Raw genomic sequence first — 20,901 nt, forward strand, 5'->3', positions numbered from 1 at the left:
TTCTTTCCAGCCTAAAATTAAGAAAATCTGCACAAAATTGTAGGGGCAGACCCCGCCGCAAGTTCCTGTGATACGGTATAATAACATAGATGTATACAGTATACACAGTGCCTTCAGAAAGTATTCATACCCCTTGACTTATTCCACATTTTGTTGTGTTACAGCCTGAATTCAAAATAGATTTCCCCCCCTCGCCCATATACACACTCACAATACCCCATAATGACATCACAATACCCCATAATGACATCACAATACCCCAGAATGACATCACAATACCCCAGAATGACATCACAATACCCCAGAATGACAAAGTGAAAACATGTTCTTAGACATTTTTGCACATTTATTGAAAATGAAATACAGAAATATCTCACGTACATAAGTATTCACACCTCTGAGTCAATACTTTGCAGGAGCTCCTTTGGCAGTGATTACAGTAGAGTCTTTCTGGGTAAGTCTCTAAGAGATTTCCACACCTGGATTGTGCAACATTTTTCCATTATTATTTTCAAAATTCTTCAAGCTCTGTCATTTGGTTTTTGATCATTGACAACCATTTTCAGGTCTTGCCAAAGATTTTCAAGAAGATTTAAGTCAAAACTGTAACTAGGCCACTCAGGAACATTCACTGTCTTCTTGTTAAGCAACTCCAGTGTAGATTTGTCCTTGTTTTTGTCCTACTGAAATGTGAATTCATCTCTGGTGGAAAGCAGACAACCTGGTTTTCCTCTAGGATTGTTCCTGTGTTTAGCTCCATTTGGTTTATTTTTTATCCTGAAATACTCTCCCAGTCCTTAATGACTGATTAAATGGTGAGTGGTAACTCAGTAATGTTTTGTATTGAATTTACCTCAAACATAACACTTTGTATTGAGGACAAAAATATAATTGCTTTGCAACATTGATTGTATTATTACTCGAGTGCCGTGTTGCAAACATGATGCATGTTTTGGAATATTTTTATATCTTCTTTCATTTCACTCTGTCATTTAGGTTAGCATTGTGGAGTAACTACAATGTTGTTGATCCATCCTCAGTCTTCTATCACAGCCATTAAACTCTGTAACTGTTTTAAAGTCACCATTGGCCTCATGGTGAAAGCTCTGAGCGGTTTCCTTCCTCTCCGACAACTGAGTTAGAAAGGACACCTGTATCTCTGTAGTGACTGGGTGTATTGATACACCATCCAAAGTGTAATTACTAACTTTACCATGTTCAAAGGGATATTCAATGTCTGCTTTTTTAATTTTTACCAATCTACCTATAGGTGTCGTTCTTTGCCAGGCATGGGAAAACTTCTCTAGTCTTTGTGGTTGAATCTGTGTTTGAAATTCACTGCTCAACTGAGGGACCTTACAGATGATTGATTGTGTGGTGTACAGAGATGAGGTAGACATTCATGTTAAACACTACTATTGTACACAGAGTGAGTCCATGCAACTTATTATGTGACTTGTTAAGCACATTTTTACTCCTGAACTTATTTAGGGTTGCCATGACAAAGGGGTTTGAATATTTACTGACTCAAGAAATTTCAGCTTTTCATGTTATATTAATTACAAAAAAAATTCAAAAAACATACTTCCAATTAGACATTATGGGATATTATGTGTTTAAAATCTAAATGTAATCCATTTTAAATTCAGGCTGTAACACAACAACATGTGGAATAAGTGAAGGGGCATGAATCCTTTCTGAAAGGCCTGTAGGACCACTATGTTCTGTATTAAAGAGAGACACTAAGAGCCGGTTCAGGGTTGTGGGTCTCACCCGTCAATGATGAGATGTTGGTAGGGGGCTTTCTGATCACAGACGGGACAAACCCAGGTGGGTTTCTTCTCATTCATCTGGATGTACAGCGTAGCGTCAAAACACTGCAGGTGGGAACACGTCAGCGCCCGGCACGGAATCATCAGACGCATCTTCCCCAGCTGCAAACACACACACACACGCCACAGACATAGTAGTTAAGCGGTGATAGGGGTATTGAGACAAGTCGGGACACACACACACACACACACGCCACAGACATAGTAGTTAAGCGGTGATAGGGGTATTGAGACAAGCCGGGACACACACAGTAAAGCACAGTAATAGGGGTGTTAAGACAGTGTGTGTGTTTACCGGACAGAGCAGCGACACACGCAGGCTGGTGGTGGCGATTTCACTGTCTGGATCTGCCGTTAGCTTCTCTTTGACTGCAGAGGGACAGAGAACAGCATGAAGAAGAAGCAGGGATCATGACCAACCTATACAAGACCTGCACAACCATCTACAGTAGATGAACCCTTCACATGGAATATAGTACAGAGCTCCATGACAATACAGAACAAGACACGTGGTTTAAACAGGCCAGAACTAAATATGTAGCTAGATACATTTGTGTCATGGACCCGTTCAGCCAGCATGCTAACAGTGCTAACACTGCTAACAGTGCTAACAGTGTAAATAGTGTGTCGTCCTGGCAACCCTTACTGAGTGCTCTGGAATGGTCTGGGTTCCTGATGCCTTTGGACCGTAGTCTCTGCAACAGTACTGTGGACGACTGCTGCTTGACCAGGTACACCGCCATAGAGTAGCTCTGAAAACACAGAAGGTGCTGTAGGGTTGTTAAAATCACTCTCTTTTTCATCCAGATCACTGCACTTTTCTACAACACTTTTATTCATGTCTTTTTGCCCCATTGTTGTTATCAAACCAAACATTATTTATACAGCACGTTTCTTACAGGAGTAAATTCTAAGTGCTTAAAACATAAAATAAATTGGCCTCCCGAGTGGAGCAGACGTCTACAGATCCGCAATTATGCACCGCCTCAATTGGCCCAGCATCCTCCAGGTTAGGGGAGGGTTTGTCTGGCCGGGATGTCCTTATTCCATCGCACTCTAGCAGCCCCTGTGGCGGGCCGGGTGCAGTGCACGCTGACACGGTCGCCAGGTGTACGGTGTTTCCTCTGACACATTGGTGCGGCCTGCTTCCGGGTCAAGTGGGCAATGTGTTAAGAAGCAGTGCGGCTAGGTGGGGTCATGTTTCGGAGGACGCATGGCTCTCGACCTTTTGCCTCTCCCGAGTCCGTACGGGAGTTGCAACGATGGGACAAGACTGTAACTACCAATTGGATACCAAGAATTTGGGTAGAAAAAGGGGCAATAATAATCAAAAATATATATATATATTTTTAAATACTATTTTTTTTAAAGAAAAAATATAAAAATACATATATATATATATTTTTTTACAATTAAAATAGACAATAATCAAATTAAAATTAAGAGATTTTTTAAATGTATCATCTCTTCAATCTTATATCTTACCCTTCCAACCTCTGAGGTCCAAGACACCACGATGGTGTTGGGGACTGTGGTGGATAGTCTGACCACTGAGGTAATGTTGATGGGCCGGCTAGGGCGCTTCGGCTCCACACCGTTTTTCGTTGGAGGAAGATAACCCTGAGAGGGGAGAGAGGGATAGAAGAAGAGAGAGGGAGGGAGAGAGGAGAAGGGAGAGAGACAGATGGAGGGAGAAAGATGGAGAGAGAGGCAAGGAGGGGAGGGAGAAAGATGGAGAGAGAGGCAAGGAGGGGAGGGAGAAAGGGAGGGAGAGAGGAGGGAGGGAGAAAGGGAGGGAGAGAGGGAGGAGGGAGAGAGAGAGAGGGAGAGAGACAGATGGAGGGAGAAAGATGGAGAGAGAGGTAAGGAGGGGAGGGAGAAAGGGAGGGAGAGAGGGAGAGAGGGAGGAGGGAGAGAGAGAGAGGTAAGGAGGGGAGGGAGAAAGGGAGGATGAGAGAGAGGTAAGGAGGGGAGAGAGAGAGAGAAAGAGAGAGGTAAGGAGGGGAGAGAGAGAGAGGGGGGAAAGGTCACACTCCACATCTCAATCAACTGTTTATTGTAATTGAAGGTATGGTTTGTGTTTAACCAGCAGTACTGTACAGTGTGTAACCAGCAGTACTGTACAGTATGTAACCAGCAGTACTGTACAGTGTGTAACTAGCAGTACTGTACAGTGTGTAACTAGCAGTACTGTACAGTGTGTAACTAGCAGTACTGTACAGTGTGTAACCAGCAGTACTGTACAGTGTGTAACCGGCAGTACTGTACAGTGTGTAACCGGCAGTACTGTACAGTGTGTGACTATCAGTACTGTACAGTGTGTGACTGGCAGTACTGTACAGTGTGTAACTGGCAGTACTGTACAGTGTGTAACTGGCAGTACTGTACAGTGTGTAACCGGCAGTACTGTACAGTGTGTAACTGGCAGTACTGTACAGTGTGTGACTGGCAGTACTGTACAGTGTGTGACTATCAGTACTGTACAGTGTGTAACTGGCAGTACTGTACAGTGTGTAACTAGCAGTACTGTACAGTGTGTAACTAGCAGTACTGTACAGTGTGTAACCAGCAGTACTGTACAGTGTGTAACTAGCAGTACTGTACAGTGTGTAACTAGCAGTACTGTACAGTGTGTAACTAGCAGTACTGTACAGTGTGTAACTAGCAGTACTGTACAGTGTGTAACTAGCAGTACTGTACAGTGTGTAACTAGCAGTACTGTACAGTGTGTAACTAGCAGTACTGTACAGTGTGTAACCAGCAGTACTGTACAGTGTGTAACTAGCAGTACTGTACAGTGTGTAACCAGCAGTACTGTACAGTGTGTAACCAGCAGTACTGTACAGTGTGTAACCAGCAGTACTGTACAGTGTGTGGAGTTGTGTTTCTTACCGGGAGGTTGCATGGCTTCCCGTTCACCTTCACACACAGATTGGGCGGAAAGTGGTCTTCCTGAGGACAACTCGTCTCAGAGAGACAAAACCTGCGCACACACACACACACAGACAAACAGACACACACACACAACCATAATGAGCAATATTGCAATGAAGACTGGCCACTATATTATGGCCAGCTGATCTCTCGGTAAACCATCAATACTATGATGCTAAATTCACCTGAGGTCAATTGAGGCAATGCTGGTTGCCTCAATTGCAACCAGCATTGGCCACCCCCGAACCACTCACTAAGACAGATGTCAGGGTTATGTTTCCATCCTCATTGCAACCAACATTTTTTACAATTATTTCGCCTTCTGGTGGGAATTATCTTCGGAACATATTAGTACGGCAATTTTACCTGACAATGGGCAATTTATTTAAAATAATGTTTTCCCTCTTTTTCTCTCCACTTTCGTGGTATCCAATTGGTAGTTAGTCTTGTCTCATCGCGGCAACTCCCGTACGGACTTGGGAGAGGCGTAAGTCCAGAGCAGTGCGTCCTCCGAAACACAACCCAACCAAGCCACACTGCTTCTTGACACAATGCCCACTTAACCCGGTAGACAGCCACACCAATGTGTCGGAGGAAACACCGTACACCTGGTGACCGTGTCAGCGTGCAATGCGCCCGGCCCGCCACAGGAGTCGCTAGTGCACGATGGGACAAGGACATCCCTGCCGGCCAAACCCTCCCCTAACCCGGATGACGCTGGGCCAATTGTGCGCCGCCCCATGGGCCTCCCGGTCGCGGCCGGCTGCGACAGAGCCTGGACTCTAACCCAGAATCTCTGGTGGTAACAGCTAACAGCTTTGTGATGCAGAGCCTTAGACCACAGCGCCACTCAGGAGGCCGGGCAATTTATCTACAACTGAAATAAGGTATTTCATCTCCTTGTTTACCACGGAAAATCTACTATGGCAATGTAGCCTACCCTACGTTGTTTGAATGGAAACATCCTGGTGTAGGATACATTTTTAGTTTCCAATTCATGGAAATTCATTAATTATTTTATTTGTCCTAATAAAAAAAATGTAATTTCTTATCAAGAGGTTCGAGGGAAAAATTATTGAACTGTAGGCTACATAACATTTGAAAGTAAATTGCGATTGTATTGTATTTTGAATCAAATTCTATCCTATTCTAATAAAGTTATTTAAAAGTTAAACAAAATTAGGTTATAGACATGATGGTGTTGTGTTTTTTTATTTTTATTATTTTATTTTTATTTTACCGTTATTTTACCAGGTAAGTTGACTGAGGACACGTTCTCATTTGCAGCAACGACCTGGGGAATAGTTACAGGGGAGAGGAGGGGGATGAATGAGCCAATTGTAAACTGGGGATTATTAGGTGACCATGATGGTTTGAGGGCCAGATTGGGAATTTAGCCAGGACACCGGGGTTAACACCCTACTCTTACGATAAGTGCCATGGGATCTTTAACGACCTCAGAGAGTCAGGACACCCGTTTAACGTCCCATCCGAAAGACGGCACCCTACACAGGGCAGTGTCCCCAATCACTGCCCTGGGGCATTGGGTTATTTTTTTTATTTTTTTAGACCAGAGGAAGAGTGCCTCCTACTGGCTCTCCAACACCACTTCCAGCAGCATCTGGTCTCCCATCCAGGGACTGACCAGGACCAACCCTGCTTAGCTTCAGAAGCAAGCCAGCAGTGGTATGCAGGGTGGTATGCTGCTGGTTGGGCTGGTAGTTAATAGTAACATGTTCTATGTTGTGAGGTTATAGACATGATGGTGGTTGGGCTGGTAGTTAATAGTAACATGTTCTATGTTGTGAGGTTATAGACATGATGGTGTTGGTGGTTGGGCTGGTAGTTAATAGTAACATGTTCTATGTTGTGAGGTTATAGACATGATGGTGTTGGGCTGGTAGTTAATAGTAACATGTTCTATGTTGTGATGTTATAGACATGATGGTGTTGGTGGTTGGGCTGGTAGTTAATAGTAACATGTTCTATGTTGTGAGGTTATAGACATGATGGTGTTGGTGGCTGGGCTGGTAGTTAATAGTAACATGTTCTATGTTGTGAGGTTATAGACATGATGGTGTTGGTGGCTGGGCTGGTAGTTAATAGTAACATGTTCTATGTTGTGAGGTTATAGACATGATGGTGTTGGTGGTTGGGCTGGTAGTTAATAGTAACATGTTCTATGTTGTGATGTTATAGACATGATGGTGTTGGTGGTTGGGCTGGTAGTTAATAGTAACATGTTCTATGTTGTGAGGTTATAGACATGATGGTGTTGGGCTGGTAGTTAATAGTAACATGTTCTATGTTGTGAGGTTATAGACATGATGGTGTTGGTGGTTGGGCTGGTAGTTAATAGTAACATGTTCTATGTTGTGATGTTATAGACATGATGGTGTTGGTGGTTGGGCTGGTAGTTAATAGTAACATGTTCTATGTTGTGATGTTATAGACATGATGGTGTTGGGCTGGTAGTTAATAGTAACATGTTGTGATGTTATAGACATGATGGTGTTGGTGGTTGGGCTGGTAGTTAATAGTAACATGTTCTATGTTGTGATGTTATAGACATGATGGTGTTGGTGGTTGGGCTGGTAGTTAATAGTAACATGTTCTATGTTGTGAGGTTATAGACATGATGGTGTTGTGTTGGTGGTTGGGCTGGTAGTTAATAGTAACATGTTCTATGTTGTGATGTTATAGACATGATGGTGTTGGGCTGGTAGTTAATAGTAACATGTTCTATGTTGTGAGGTTATAGACATGATGGTGTTGGTGGTTGGGCTGGTAGTTAATAGTAACATGTTCTATGTTGTGAGGTTATAGACATGATGGTGTTGGTGGCTGGGCTGGTAGTTAATAGTAACATGTTCTATGTTGTGAGGTTATAGACATGATGGTGGTTGGGCTGGTAATTAATAGTAACATGTTCTATGTTGTGAGGTTATAGACATGATGGTGTTGGTGGTTGGGCTGGTAGTTAATAGTAACATGTTCTATGTTGTGAGGTTATAGACATGATGGTGTTGGTCTGGTAGTTAATAGTAACATGTTCTATGTTGTGAGGTTATAGACATGATGGTGTTGGGCTGGTAGTTAATAGTAACATGTTCTATGTTGTGAGGTTATAGACATGATGGTGTTGTGTTGGTGGTTGGGCTGGTAGTTAATAGTAACATGTTCTATGTTGTGAGGTTATAGACATGATGGTGTTGGTCTGGTAGTTAATAGTAACATGTTCTATGTTGTGATGTTATAGACATGATGGTGTTGGTGGTTGGGCTGGTAGTTAATAGTAACATGTTCTATGTTGTGAGGTTATAGACATGATGGTGTTGGTGGTTGGGCTGGTAGTTAATAGTAACATGTTCTATGTTGTGAGGTTATAGACATGATGGTGTTGGGCTGGTAGTTAATAGTAACATGTTCTATGTTGTGATGTTATAGACATGATGGTGTTGGTGGTTGGGCTGGTAGTTAATAGTAACATGTTCTATGTTGTGAGGTTATAGACATGATGGTGTTGTGTTGGTGGTTGGGCTGGTAGTTAATAGTAACATGTTCTATGTTGTGAGGTTATAGACATGATGGTGTTGGTGGTTGGGCTGGTAGTTAATAGTAACATGTTCTATGTTGTGAGGTTATAGACATGATGGTGTTGGTGGTTGGGCTGGTAGTTAATAGTAACATGCTCTATGTTGTGAGGTTATAGACATGATGGTGTTGTGTTGGTGGTTGGGCTGGTAGTTAATAGTAACATGTTCTATGTTGTGAGGTTATAACAGAGATCATTAATTTAATTTGTGGAACAGCGTGAAAAACCTCAATAGCTTAACGTTATATGTTCTGACAGGACTACAAGGCCTGTTGTACTGAAAAACTATGTCTCCATTGGAAAGAAAAGTGTTATGGAGAGTCATTTGGTATTATTTGGAAGTCGTTATCTTAACCATAGAAACAGATAAAGTGCTTTGTTTTATAAATGATATTTAAATTGTGCTTCACACAGTTGCTGTAATCCATACCCCTTTCATTTACACCGTGGTAATTCATTAACACTTAGTCTTCAATGGCCTAACTTTATTTTCACAGAAGATACATAAATAATCTGGCTTAGTAATTGCCTGTAATTAAACGTGTTAACTAAATCATTGTATTTGACATAGGCTACATTTACAGTCTAATCATTATATTTCAGTTGTAGGCTGTGTCATATTCTTTCATTTATGTTTTTCTATTTTGTGGTTCCTGATAGGATGTTATGTCATTTGGGTGGGAGTAGTGAACAAACAATGATGATTTCCCATGTCATTTCCTCTGTCTAGTATAAAGCATGGTAACAGCCATTTCCTCTGTCTAGTATAAAGCATGGTAACAGTCATTTCCTCTGTCTAGTATAAAGCATGGTAACAGCCATTTCCCCTGTCTAGTATAAAGCATGGTAACAGCCATTTCCTCTGTCTAGTATAAAGCATGGTAACAGCCATTTCCTCTGTCTAGTATAAAGCATGGTAACAGTCATTTCCTCTGTCTAGTATAAAGTATGGTAACAGCCATTTCCTCTGTCTAGTATAAAGCATGGTAACAGTCATTTCCTCTGTCTAGTATAAATCACGGTAACAGCCATTTCCTCTGTCTAGTATAAAGTATGGTAACAGTCATTTCCTCTGTCTAGTATAAATCACGGTAACAGCCATTTCCTCTGTCTAGTATAAAGTATGGTAACAGTCATTTCCTCTGTCTAGTATAAAGCATGGTAACAGCCATTTCCTCTGTCTAGTATAAAGTATGGTAACAGTCATTTCCTCTGTCTAGTATAAAGCATGGTAACAGCCATTTCCTCTGTCTAGTATAAAGCATGGTAACAGCCATTTCCTCTGTCTAGTATAAAGCATGGTAACAGTCATTTCCTCTGTCTAGTATAAAGCATGGTAACAGCCATTTCCTCTGTCTAGTATAAAGCATGGTAACAGCCATTTCCTCTGTCTAGTATAAAGCACGGTAACAGCCATTTCCTCTGTCTAGTATAAAGCATGGTAACAGCCATTTCCTCTGTCTAGTATAAAGCATGGTAACAGCCATTTCCTGTGTCTAGTATAAAGCATGGTAACAGCCATATCCTCTGTTTAATATCTAGCTGGCTTGATATGGTAACATCTACATAGTGGCTGTAGTATAGTGGGAGGATATATTGATCAGGATATATATTGATCAGGACCTACATAGTGGTTGTAGTATAGTGGGAGGATATATTGATCAGGATATATATTGATCAGGATATATATTGATCAGGATATATATTGATCAGGATATATATTGATCAGGACCTACATAGTGGTTGTAGTATAGTGGGAGGATATATTGATCAGGATATATATTGATCAGGACCTACATAGTGGTTGTAGTATAGTGGGAGGATATATTGATCAGGATATATATTGATCAGGATATATATTGATCAGGACCTACATAGTGGTTGTAGTATAGTGGGAGGATATATTGATCAGGATATATATTGATCAGGACCTACATAGTGGCTGATAGAAACCTACTAGAAGTAGAACAATGAGTTCTATCAACTTACCGTAACTGAACTTGTACTGTGAAGTCACATTTGGTCCCCGAGATGTCCCTGAAAAACACAGACGGACATTAAAGGGTGGGTGGGGTACATTGGTAGTACAGGGTACGTTGGTAGGGTAGAGGGTAGGTAGGGTACGTTGGTAGGGTACATGGTAGTATAGTGTATATGGTAGAGCAGAGGGTGGGTAGGGTACGTTGGTAGTATAGGGTACATGGTAGTATAGGGTACATGGTAGTGTAGAGGGTAGGCAGGGTACGTTGGCAGGGTACATGGTAGTATAGGGTACATGGTAGTGTAGAGGGTTGGTAGCGTACATGGTAGTACAGGGTACATGGTAGGGTAGAGGGTAGGCAGGGTACGTGGTAGTATAGGGTGCATGGTAGGGTTGAGGGTAGAAGGGTACATGGTAGTACAGGGTACATGGTAGGAATGGTACGTTGGTAGGGTACATGGTAGTATAGGGTACATGGTAGGGTAGAGGGTAGAAGGGTACATGGTAGTACAGGGTACATGGTAGGAATGGTACGTTGGTAGGGTACATGGTAGAGTAGAGGGTAGTATAGGGTACATGGTAGTACAGGGTACATGGTAGTGTAGAGGGTAGGCAGGGTACGTTGGCAGGGTACATGGTAGTATAGGGTACATGGTAGTGTAGAGGGTTGGTAGCGTACATGGAGGGTAGAGGGTAGGCAGGGTACGTGGTAGTACAGGGTACATGGTAGGAATGGTACGTTGGTAGGGTACATGGTAGTATAGGGTACATGGCAGGGTAGAGGGTAGAAGGGTACATGGTAGTACAGGGTACATGGTAGGAATGGTACGTTGGTAGGGTACATGGTAGAGTAGAGGGTAGTATAGGGTACATGGTAGTACAGGGTACATGGTAGGAATGGTACGTTGGTAGGGTACATGGTAGTATAGGGTACATGGCAGGGTAGAGGGTAGAAGGGTACATGGTAGTACAGGGTACATGGTAGGAATGGTACGTTGGTAGGGTACATGGTAGAGTAGAGGGTAGTATAGGGTACATGGTAGTACAGGGTACATGGTAGGAATGTTACGTTGGTAGGGTACATGGTAGGGTAGAGGGTAGGACGGGTACGTTGGTAGGGTACATGGTAGAGTAGAGGGTAAAAGGGTACATGGTAGTACAGGGTACATGGTAGGAATGGTACGTTGGTAGTGTACATGGTAGAGTAGAGGGTAGTATAGGGTACATGGTAGAGTAGAGGGTAGGCAGGGTACGTTGGTAGGGTACATGGTAGGATAGAGGGTAGGGAGGGTATGTTGGTAGGGTATGTTGGTAGGGTACGTTGGTAGGGTACATGGTAGAGGGTTTGAGTGTCTCTTACATTGAGCTGCTAATCTGTTGGACTTGCTGCGGCGTTAGTGCGAACGCAAAACACGTTTCCTGAAACCGCTGGCTGTTGTCCGATGCTGCAGAAAGAGAGAGCGAGACAGAGAGAGACACAGAGGGAGAGAGAGAACGAGAGACAGAGGGAGAGAGAGAGGGAGAGAGAGAGTGAGAGAGAGAGTGAGAGAGAGAGTGAGAGAGAGAGTGAGAGAGAAACAGAGAGCGAGAGAAACAGAGAGCGAGAGAAACAGAGAGCGAGAGAAAGCGAGAGTGAGATGGAAACAGAGAACGAGAGAGAACGAGAGAGAGCGAGAGAAAGCGAGAGAGCGAGAGTGAGACGGAGACAGAGAGAGGAGGTACTGGTTAGTGATAAGTGAGGGGAACTGTAGAGGACAGTGAACAATCAGAAGAACAATCTGCCCTTTATGGCCATGTACTCTTATAACCTCCATCAGGCACAGCCAGAAGAGGACTGGCCACCCCTCAGAGCCTGGTTCTTCTCTAGGTTTCTTCCTAGGTTCCTGCCTTTTCTTGGGAGTTTTTCCTAGCCACCGTGCTTCTACATCTGCATGGCTTGCTGTTTGGGGTTTTAGTCTGGGTTTCTGTACAAGCACTTTGTGACAACTGCTGATGTAAAAAAGGCTTTTTAAATACATTTGATTGATTGAACAGAGGCCCAGTCCCTTTTCAGTGAGAGCTCTGTTCACTCAACCAATCACACAATACAGGGTCCTCTACCCGCAACACAATACAGGGTCCTCTACCCGCAACACAATACAGGGTCCTCTACCCGCAACACAATACAGGGTCCTCTACCCACAATACAATACAGGGTCCTCTACCCACAATACAACACAGGGTCCTCTACCCACAATACAACACAGGGTCATCTACCCACAACACAATACAGGGTCCTCTACCCACAACACAATACAGGGTCCTCTACCCACAACACAATACAGGGTCCTCTTCCCACAACACAATACAGGGTCCTCTACCCACAATACAATACAGGGTCCTCTACCCACAACACAATACAGGGTCCTCTACCCACAACACAATACAGGGTCCTCTACCCACAACACAGGGTCCTCTACCCACAATACAATACAGGGTCCTCTTCCCACAACACAATACAGGGTCCTCTACCCACAAGACAATACAGGGTCCTCTACCCACAATACAATACAGGGTCCTCTACCCACAACACAGGGTCCTCTACCCACAATACAATACAGGGTCCTCTTCCCACAACACAATACAGGGTCCTCTACCCACAAGACAATACAGGGTCCTCTACCCACAAGACAATACAGGGTCCTCTACCCACAATACAGGGTCCTCTACCCACAACACAATACAGGGTCCTCTACCCACAACACAGGGTCCTCTACCCACAACACAATACAGGGTCCTCTACCCACAAGACAATACAGGGTCCTCTACCCACAATACAATACAGGGTCCTCTACCCACAACACAATACAGGGTCCTCTCCCCGCAACACAATACAGGGTCCTCTCCCCGCAACACAATACAGGGTCCTCTACCCACAACACAATACAGGGTCCTCTCCCCATAACCCAATACAGGGTCCTCTACCCATAACCCAATACAGGGTCCTCTACCCATAACCCAATACAGGGTCCTCTACCCATAACCCAATACAGGGTCCTCTACCCATAACCCAATACAGGGTCCTCTACCCATAACCCAATACAGGGTCCTCTACCCATAACCCAATACAGGGTCCTCTACCCACAACCCAATACAGGGTCCTCTACCCACAACCCAATACAGGGTCCTCTACCCACAACCCAATACAGGGTCCTCTACCCGCAACCCAATACAGGGTCCTCTACCCGCAACCCAATACAGGGTCCTCTACCCGCAACCCAATACAGGGTCCTCTACCCGCAACACAATACAGGGTCCTCTACCCGCAACACAATACAGGGTCCTCTACCCGCAAGACAATACAGGGTCCTCTACCCACAAGACAATACAGGGTCCTCTACCCACAAGACAATACAGGGTCCTCTACCCACAATACAATACAGGGTCCTCTACCCACAACACAATACAGGGTCCTCTACCCACAACACAATACAGGGTCCTCTACCCACAACACAATACAGGGTCCTCTACCCACAACACAATACAGGGTCCTCTACCCACAACACAATACAGGGTCCTCTTCCCACAACACAATACAGGGTCCTCTACCCACAACACAATACAGGGTCCTCTACCCACAACACAGGGTCCTCTACCCACAATACAATACAGGGTCCTCTTCCCACAACACAATACAGGGTCCTCTACCCACAAGACAATACAGGGTCCTCTACCCACAATACAATACAGGGTCCTCTACCCACAACACAGGGTCCTCTACCCACAATACAATACAGGGTCCTCTTCCCACAACACAATACAGGGTCCTCTTCCCACAACACAATACAGGGTCCTCTACCCACAAGACAATACAGGGTCCTCTACCCACAATACAGGGTCCTCTACCCACAACACAATACAGGGTCCTCTACCCACAATACAATACAGGGTCCTCTACCCACAAGACAATACAGGGTCCTCTACCCACAAGACAATACAGGGTCCTCTACCCACAACACAATACAGGGTCCTCTCCCCGCAACACAATACAGGGTCCTCTCCCCGCAACACAATACAGGGTCCTCTACCCACAACACAATACAGGGTCCTCTCCCCATAACCCAATACAGGGTCCTCTACCCATAACCCAATACAGGGTCCTCTACCCATAACCCAATACAGGGTCCTCTACCCATAACCCAATACAGGGTCCTCTACCCACAACCCAATACAGGGTCCTCTACCCACAACCCAATACAGGGTCCTCTACCCACAACCCAATACAGGGTCCTCTACCCACAACCCAATACAGGGTCCTCTACCCACAACCCAATACAGGGTCCTCTACCCACAACCCAATACAGGGTCCTATACCCACAACCCAATACAGGGTCCTCTACCCACAACCAAATACAGGGTCCTCTACCCACAACCCAATACAGGGTCCTCTACCCACAACCCAATACAGGGTCCTCTACCCACAACACAATACAGGGTCCTCTACCCACAAGACAATACAGGGTCCTCTACCCACAAGACAATACAGGGTCCTCTACCCACAACACAGGGTCATCTACCCACAACACAATACAGGGTCCTCTACCCACAACACAATACAGGGTCCTCTACCCACAACACATTACAGGGTCCTCTACCCACAACACAATACAGGGTCCTCTACCCACAACACAATACAGGGTCCTCTACCCACAACCAAACAGCAGGGAGGATTGTTCTTCACACCAGTTATCCTCCAGACAGACTTCTCAAAACAAAACTGGCTCCCAGGAATGCTCTGAGAAAAGGACAAGTGTGCTATCTTGTCATAGACGCCAGTAGAAATGGGGGCTTCAGCAAGATGGAACGTGTAATATAGTCAATTGGTAGGGTGACGGTACAGTTTGAACCTCGTACGTGCAGAGATCCTAAGAGAAACACAGATCAAAAGACTGTTTTGTCTTGTCGCCATTCATCTCCTCAACAACCTGGGTCCTGGTACAGCCTTGGGCTTGGTGGAGTAGTGTAGGGGAACAGTGGGGCTCTGAAGTGCTGTCTGGGGGGCTTACGGACTGGGAGAAACAGCCCTGTATATACCTGAGGGGCTTACGGACTGGGAGAAACAGCCTGTATATGTCTGGGGGGCTTACGGACTGGGAGAAACAGCCTGTATACGTCTGGGGGGCTTACGGACTGGGAGAAACAGCCCTGTATATGCCTGGGGAGCTTACGGACTGGGAGAAACAGCCCTGTATATGCCTGGGGAGCTTACGGACTGGGAGAAACAGCCCTGTATATGCCTGGGGAGCTTACGGACTGGGAGAAACAGCCCTGTATATGCCTGGGGGGCTTATGGAGTGGGAGAAACAGCCCTGTATATGCCTGGGGAGCTTACGGACTGGGAGAAACAGCCCTGTATATGCCTGGGGGGCTTATGGAGTGGGAGAAACAGCCCTGTATATGCCTGGGGGGCTTACGGACTGGGAGAAACAGCCCTGTATATACCTGGGGGGCTTATGGAGTGGGAGAAACAGCCCTGTATATGCCTGGGGGGCTTACGGACTGGGAGAAACAGCCCTGTATATGCCTGGGGGGCTTACGGACTGGGAGAAACAGCCCTGTATGAAGACAGACTGTGGGGTTAGTACGGTCCCAGGCTGTAGTTCAGCAGTAAGCCGTCCAGTCAGGGTCTTTGTGCTGAGGGACAGAGTTGTGAGACCGATGATGTCACTGTGTGTGTGCGCAGAAGTAGGGTTTGCATATGACAGTAACTGGTGTGTGTCTGGTGAGTGTGTGTGAGAGACTGGTGTGTGTGTGTGACTGGTGTGTGTGTGTGTGTGTGTGTGTGTGTGTGTGTGTGTGTGTGTGTGTGTGTGTGTGTGTGTGTGTGTGTGTGTGTGTGTGTCTGGGGAGCGTGTGTTCAGTCGCCCTTCCTAACTGATGGGATCTCCTCCTGGCAGGATGTACCAACAGAACGTCTTGGCCAGAGAGCCAGGCTGCAGCATCTCCTGGCAGGACGTACCAACAGAACGTCTTGGCCAGAGAGCCAGGCTGCAGCATCTCCTTGCAGGATGTACCAACAGAACGTCTTGGCCAGAGAGCCAGGCTGCAGCATCTCCTGGCAGGATGTACCAACAGAACGTCTTGGCCAGAGAGCCAGGCTGCAGCATCTCCTTGCAGGACGTACCAACAGAACGTCTTGGCCAGAGAGCCAGGCTACAGCATCTCCTGGCAGGACGTACCAACAGAACGTCTTGGCCAGAGAGCCAGGCTACAGCATCTCCTGGCAGGATGTACCAACAGAACGTCTTGGCCAGAGAGCCTGGCTGCAGCATCTCCTTGCAGGATGTACCAACAGAACGTCTTGGCCAGAGAGCCAGGCTGCAGCATCTCCTGGCAGGATGTACCAACAGAACGTCTTGTCCAGAGAGCCTGGCTGCAGCATCTCCTTGCAGGACGTACCAACAGAACGTCTTGGCCAGAGAGCCAGGCTGCAGCATCTCCTGGCAGGACGTACCAACAGAACGTCTTGGCCAGAGAGCCAGGCTACAGCATCTCCTGGCAGGATGTACCAACAGAACGTCTTGGCCAGAGAGCCAGGCTACAGCATCTCCTGGCAGGATGTACCAACAGAACGTCTTGGCCAGAGAGCCTGGCTGCAGCATCTCCTTGCAGGATGTACCAACAGAACGTCTTGGCCAGAGAGCCAGGCTGCAGCATCTCCTGGCAGGATGTACCAACAGAACGTCTTGGCCAGAGAGCCAGGCTGCAGCATCTCCTGGCAGGATGTACCAACAGAACGTCTTGTCCAGAGAGCCTGGCTGCAGCATCTCCTTGCAGGACGTACCAACAGAACGTCTTGGCCAGAGAGCCAGGCTGCAGCATCTCCTTGCAGGACGTACCAACAGAACGTCTTGGCCAGAGAGCCAGGCTGCAGCATCTCCTTGCAGGACGTACCAACAGAACGTCTTGGCCAGAGAGCCAGGCTGCAGCATCTCCTTGCAGGACGTACCAACAGAACGTCTTGGCCAGAGAGCCAGGCTACAGCATATCCTTGCAGGATGTACCAACAGAACGTCTTGGCCAGAGAGCCAGGCTGCAGCATCTCCTTGCAGGACGTACCAACAGAACGTCTTGGCCAGAGAGCCAGGCTACAGCATCTCCTTGCAGGATGTACCAACAGAACGTCTTGGCCAGAGAGCCAGGCTGCAGCATCTCCTTGCAGGATGTACCAACAGAACGTCTTGGCCAGAGAGCCAGGCTGCAGCATCTCCTGGCAGGATGTACCAACAGAACGTCTTGTCCAGAGAGCCAGGCTGCAGCATCTCCTTGCAGGATGTACCAACAGAACGTCTTGGCCAGAGAGCCAGGCTGCAGCATCTCCTTGCAGGATGTACCAACAGAACGTCTTGGCCAGAGAGCCAGGCTGCAGCATCTCCTGGCAGGATGTACCAACAGAACGTCTTGTCCAGAGAGCCAGGCTGCAGCATCTCCTGGCAGGATGTACCAACAGAACGTCTTGGCCAGAGAGCCAGGCTACAGCATCTCCTTGCAGGACGTACCAACAGAACGTCTTGGCCAGAGAGCCTGGCTGCAGCATCTCCTTGCAGGATGTACCAACAGAACGTCTTGGCCAGAGAGCCAGGCTGCAGCATCTCCTGGCAGGATGTACCAACAGAACGTCTTGGCCAGAGAGCCAGGCTGCAGCATCTCCTTGCAGGATGTACGAACAGAACGTCTTGGCCAGAGAGCCAGGCTGCAGCATCTCCTGGCAGGATGTACCAACAGAACGTCTTGGCCAGAGAGCCAGGCTGCAGCATCTCCTGGCAGGACGTACCAACAGAACGTCTTGGCCAGAGAGCCAGGCTGCAGCATCTCCTTGCAGGATGTACCAACAGAACGTCTTGTCCAGAGAGCCTGGCTGCAGCCTCTCCTTGCATCACAGCAGTTGAAAGCTGCTCATCCAAATCATAAACAGGTGTTTGATGCCAGGTGGGAGCCGCATTCACCTGAGGATAGACGTTTTATGTTGAAGGAGGTTGAAATGGATTTACCGTCAAAGGGAGGCTACCTGTCATCAACGTCCCCTGAGGACTTCCAGTGTGATAGAACGTGTACACAGAGAGTTACCTGACTGACTGGACCAGAAGGAACAACAGCACCTTACTGAGATACACCTCATATAAAGAAATCCATTCATTCAGGCTATAATCCATGGATTTGACATGACTGGGAACACAGATATGCATCTCTTGGTCACAGACACCTTTAAAAATATATATATATTTAAGTAGTTGCGTGGATCAGAACCAGTCAGTATCTGTTGTGACCATCATTTGTCTCATGCATCGTGACATCTCCTTCGCAGTTGATCCGGCTGTTGATTGTGGCCTGTGGCATGTTGTCCCACTCCTCTTCAATGGCTATGTGAAGTAGCTGGATATTGTACACGCTGTCATACACGTTGATCTAGAGCATCCCAAACATGCTCAATGGGTGACATGTCTGGTGAGTATGCAGGCCATGGAAGAACTGGGACATTTTCAGCTTCTAGGAATGGTGTACAGATCCTTGCGACATGGGGCTGTGCATTATCATGCTGAAACGTGAGGTGATGGAGGCGAATGAACGGCACGACAACGGGCCTCAGGTTCTCATGTCGCTCATCTCTTTGCATTAAAACGGCTATTGATCAAATGCAATTGTGTTCGTTGTCCGTAGCTCATGCCTGCCCCATACCATAACCCCACCACTCTGTTCACAAGGTTGACATCAGCAAACTGCTCACCTCCACGACACCATACACGTGGTTCTGCGGTTCTGACGTACTGTCAAATTCTCTAAAAAAGAAGTTGGAGGTGGCTTATATTAGAGAAATTAACATTCAATTGCCTGGCAACAGCTCTGGGGAACATTCCTGTAGTCAGCATGCCAAATACACACACCCTCAAAACACGAGACATCTGTGTCACTGCACATTTTAGAGTGGTCTTTTGTCCCCAGCACAAGGTGCACCTGTAATGATCATGCTGTTTAATCAGTTTCTTGATAGGCCACACCTGTCAGATGGATGGATTATCTTGAAATGCTCACTAACAGGGATGTAAACAAATCTGTGCACAACATCTTACAGAAATAAGCTTTTTGAGCATATGGAACATTTCTGGGATCTTTTATTTCAGCTCATGAAACAAGGGACCAACACATTCATATTTTTGTTCAGTGTAGTTACCTGATGGACTGGACAGGGTAAAGCAGATCATTCAGGGCCAATCACACTGAAAGGCATCAGGCTGCAACTATACTGACAACAGCTTAATTGGCTTCCTTTTGATTCCACCCACACACACACACACACACACACACACACACACACACACACACACACACACACACACACACACACACACGAGGTAAATGATCACAGAATAATATGAGGGGTGTCTCTTGACGGCGGTAATTACTTTCCGTTTAGGATGATGGGGGAGGGGAGGAGAGAGGGACCAACCAAGAATAACCCCCCCACCAGACGATTACCAAGGCCCAACCACCAGGTTCCCCAACTCATCTGCATTAACAGAGAACAATCTGTTTTCCACCGCCTGTGTCTGTCAAAATGGGTCTGTGGTTGTCTTTCCACCACCTGGGGTGCCATTAGAGATGAGAAGGGGTGTGAGGTGGATTTACCACAGCCCCCAGTCTGCTACAATACTAGATGGTAGAAAGAATACAAACATCTATGTGATCCTCGAGTGCATCAGTTGGTTCCTAACAACGGTCTTCTTCCTCCCGGGCGCCAAGGCTATAAATAGACTGTTATTCTCTCTTCCCTCTCGCTCGCTCTCTTTCCCTCACCCCCCCCCCCCCCCCAAAACACTCTCTCCCGCTCAATCTTCAGCATCTGAATTGTTCCAGCCATTGGCTGCAGAGTGGAGGGATCTGTGAGGGGTGTGTTTCTACGTTACTTGTGGAAAGGCAAAGGGTTAACACACACACACACCCCTCCATCTATCAGATCTTTACTGGATGGCTGCTTCTGACAGCAAAGCACGGCAAACACTGTTCCTAGATCAGCTCTTATGGTAAAAGTAGTGTGAGCTCACGTTTGTACCTTTTCTTTCTGGGGAGAATCTGTTCTGGAGTCAGTTCTGGCTAAGAGGAGGAGAAGAGAGGGAACTATAAGCTAGGGAGAATCTGTTCTGGAGTCAGTACTGGCTAAGAGGAGGAGAAGAGAGGGAACTATAAGTTCGGGAGAATCTGTTCTGGAGTCAGTATAAGCTAGGGAGAATGTGTTCTAGAGTCAGTATAAACTAGGGAGAATGTGTTCTAGAGTCAGTATAAACTAGGGAGAATCTGTTCTGGAGTCAGTATAAGTTAGGGAGAATGTGACACTGTTCCTAGATCAGCTCTTATGGTAAAAGTAGTGTGAGCTCACGTTAGTACCTTTTCTTTCTGGGGAAAATCTGTTCTGGAGTCAGTTCTGGCTAAGAGGAGGAGAAGAGAGGGAACTATAAGCTAGGGAGAATCTGTTCTGGAGTCAGTACTGGCTAAGAGGAGGAGAAGAGAGGGAACTATAAGTTCGG

At 46.3% G+C, this 20,901-nt stretch overlaps 1 protein-coding gene across 2 annotated transcripts in view; it reads right to left on the reverse strand.

Moving 5' to 3' along the window:
- The window catches only part of LOC129854560 (E3 SUMO-protein ligase PIAS1-like), a 37,251-nt gene that overhangs the window by 6,468 nt on the left and 9,882 nt on the right, over nt 1-20,901 (reverse strand). The window contains exons 2-8 of one of the 2 annotated variants that reach the window (XM_055921772.1): nt 11,703-11,787; nt 10,351-10,398; nt 4,725-4,815; nt 3,318-3,452; nt 2,479-2,584; nt 2,128-2,201; nt 1,774-1,934 (exon numbers count right to left, since the gene is read on the reverse strand). In XM_055921772.1, the coding sequence (XP_055777747.1) occupies nt 1,774-1,934; nt 2,128-2,201; nt 2,479-2,584; nt 3,318-3,452; nt 4,725-4,815; nt 10,351-10,398; nt 11,703-11,787 (700 nt within the window). Of the gene's footprint in view, nt 1-1,773; nt 1,935-2,127; nt 2,202-2,478; nt 2,603-3,317; nt 3,453-4,724; nt 4,816-10,350; nt 10,399-11,702; nt 11,788-20,901 lie in introns of both variants that reach the window. The other variant, XM_055921770.1, reaches the window with a different exon arrangement.

This window comes from Salvelinus fontinalis, chromosome 4, assembly GCF_029448725.1.
Source record: "Salvelinus fontinalis isolate EN_2023a chromosome 4, ASM2944872v1, whole genome shotgun sequence".
Taxonomy (NCBI): domain Eukaryota; kingdom Metazoa; phylum Chordata; class Actinopteri; order Salmoniformes; family Salmonidae; genus Salvelinus; species Salvelinus fontinalis.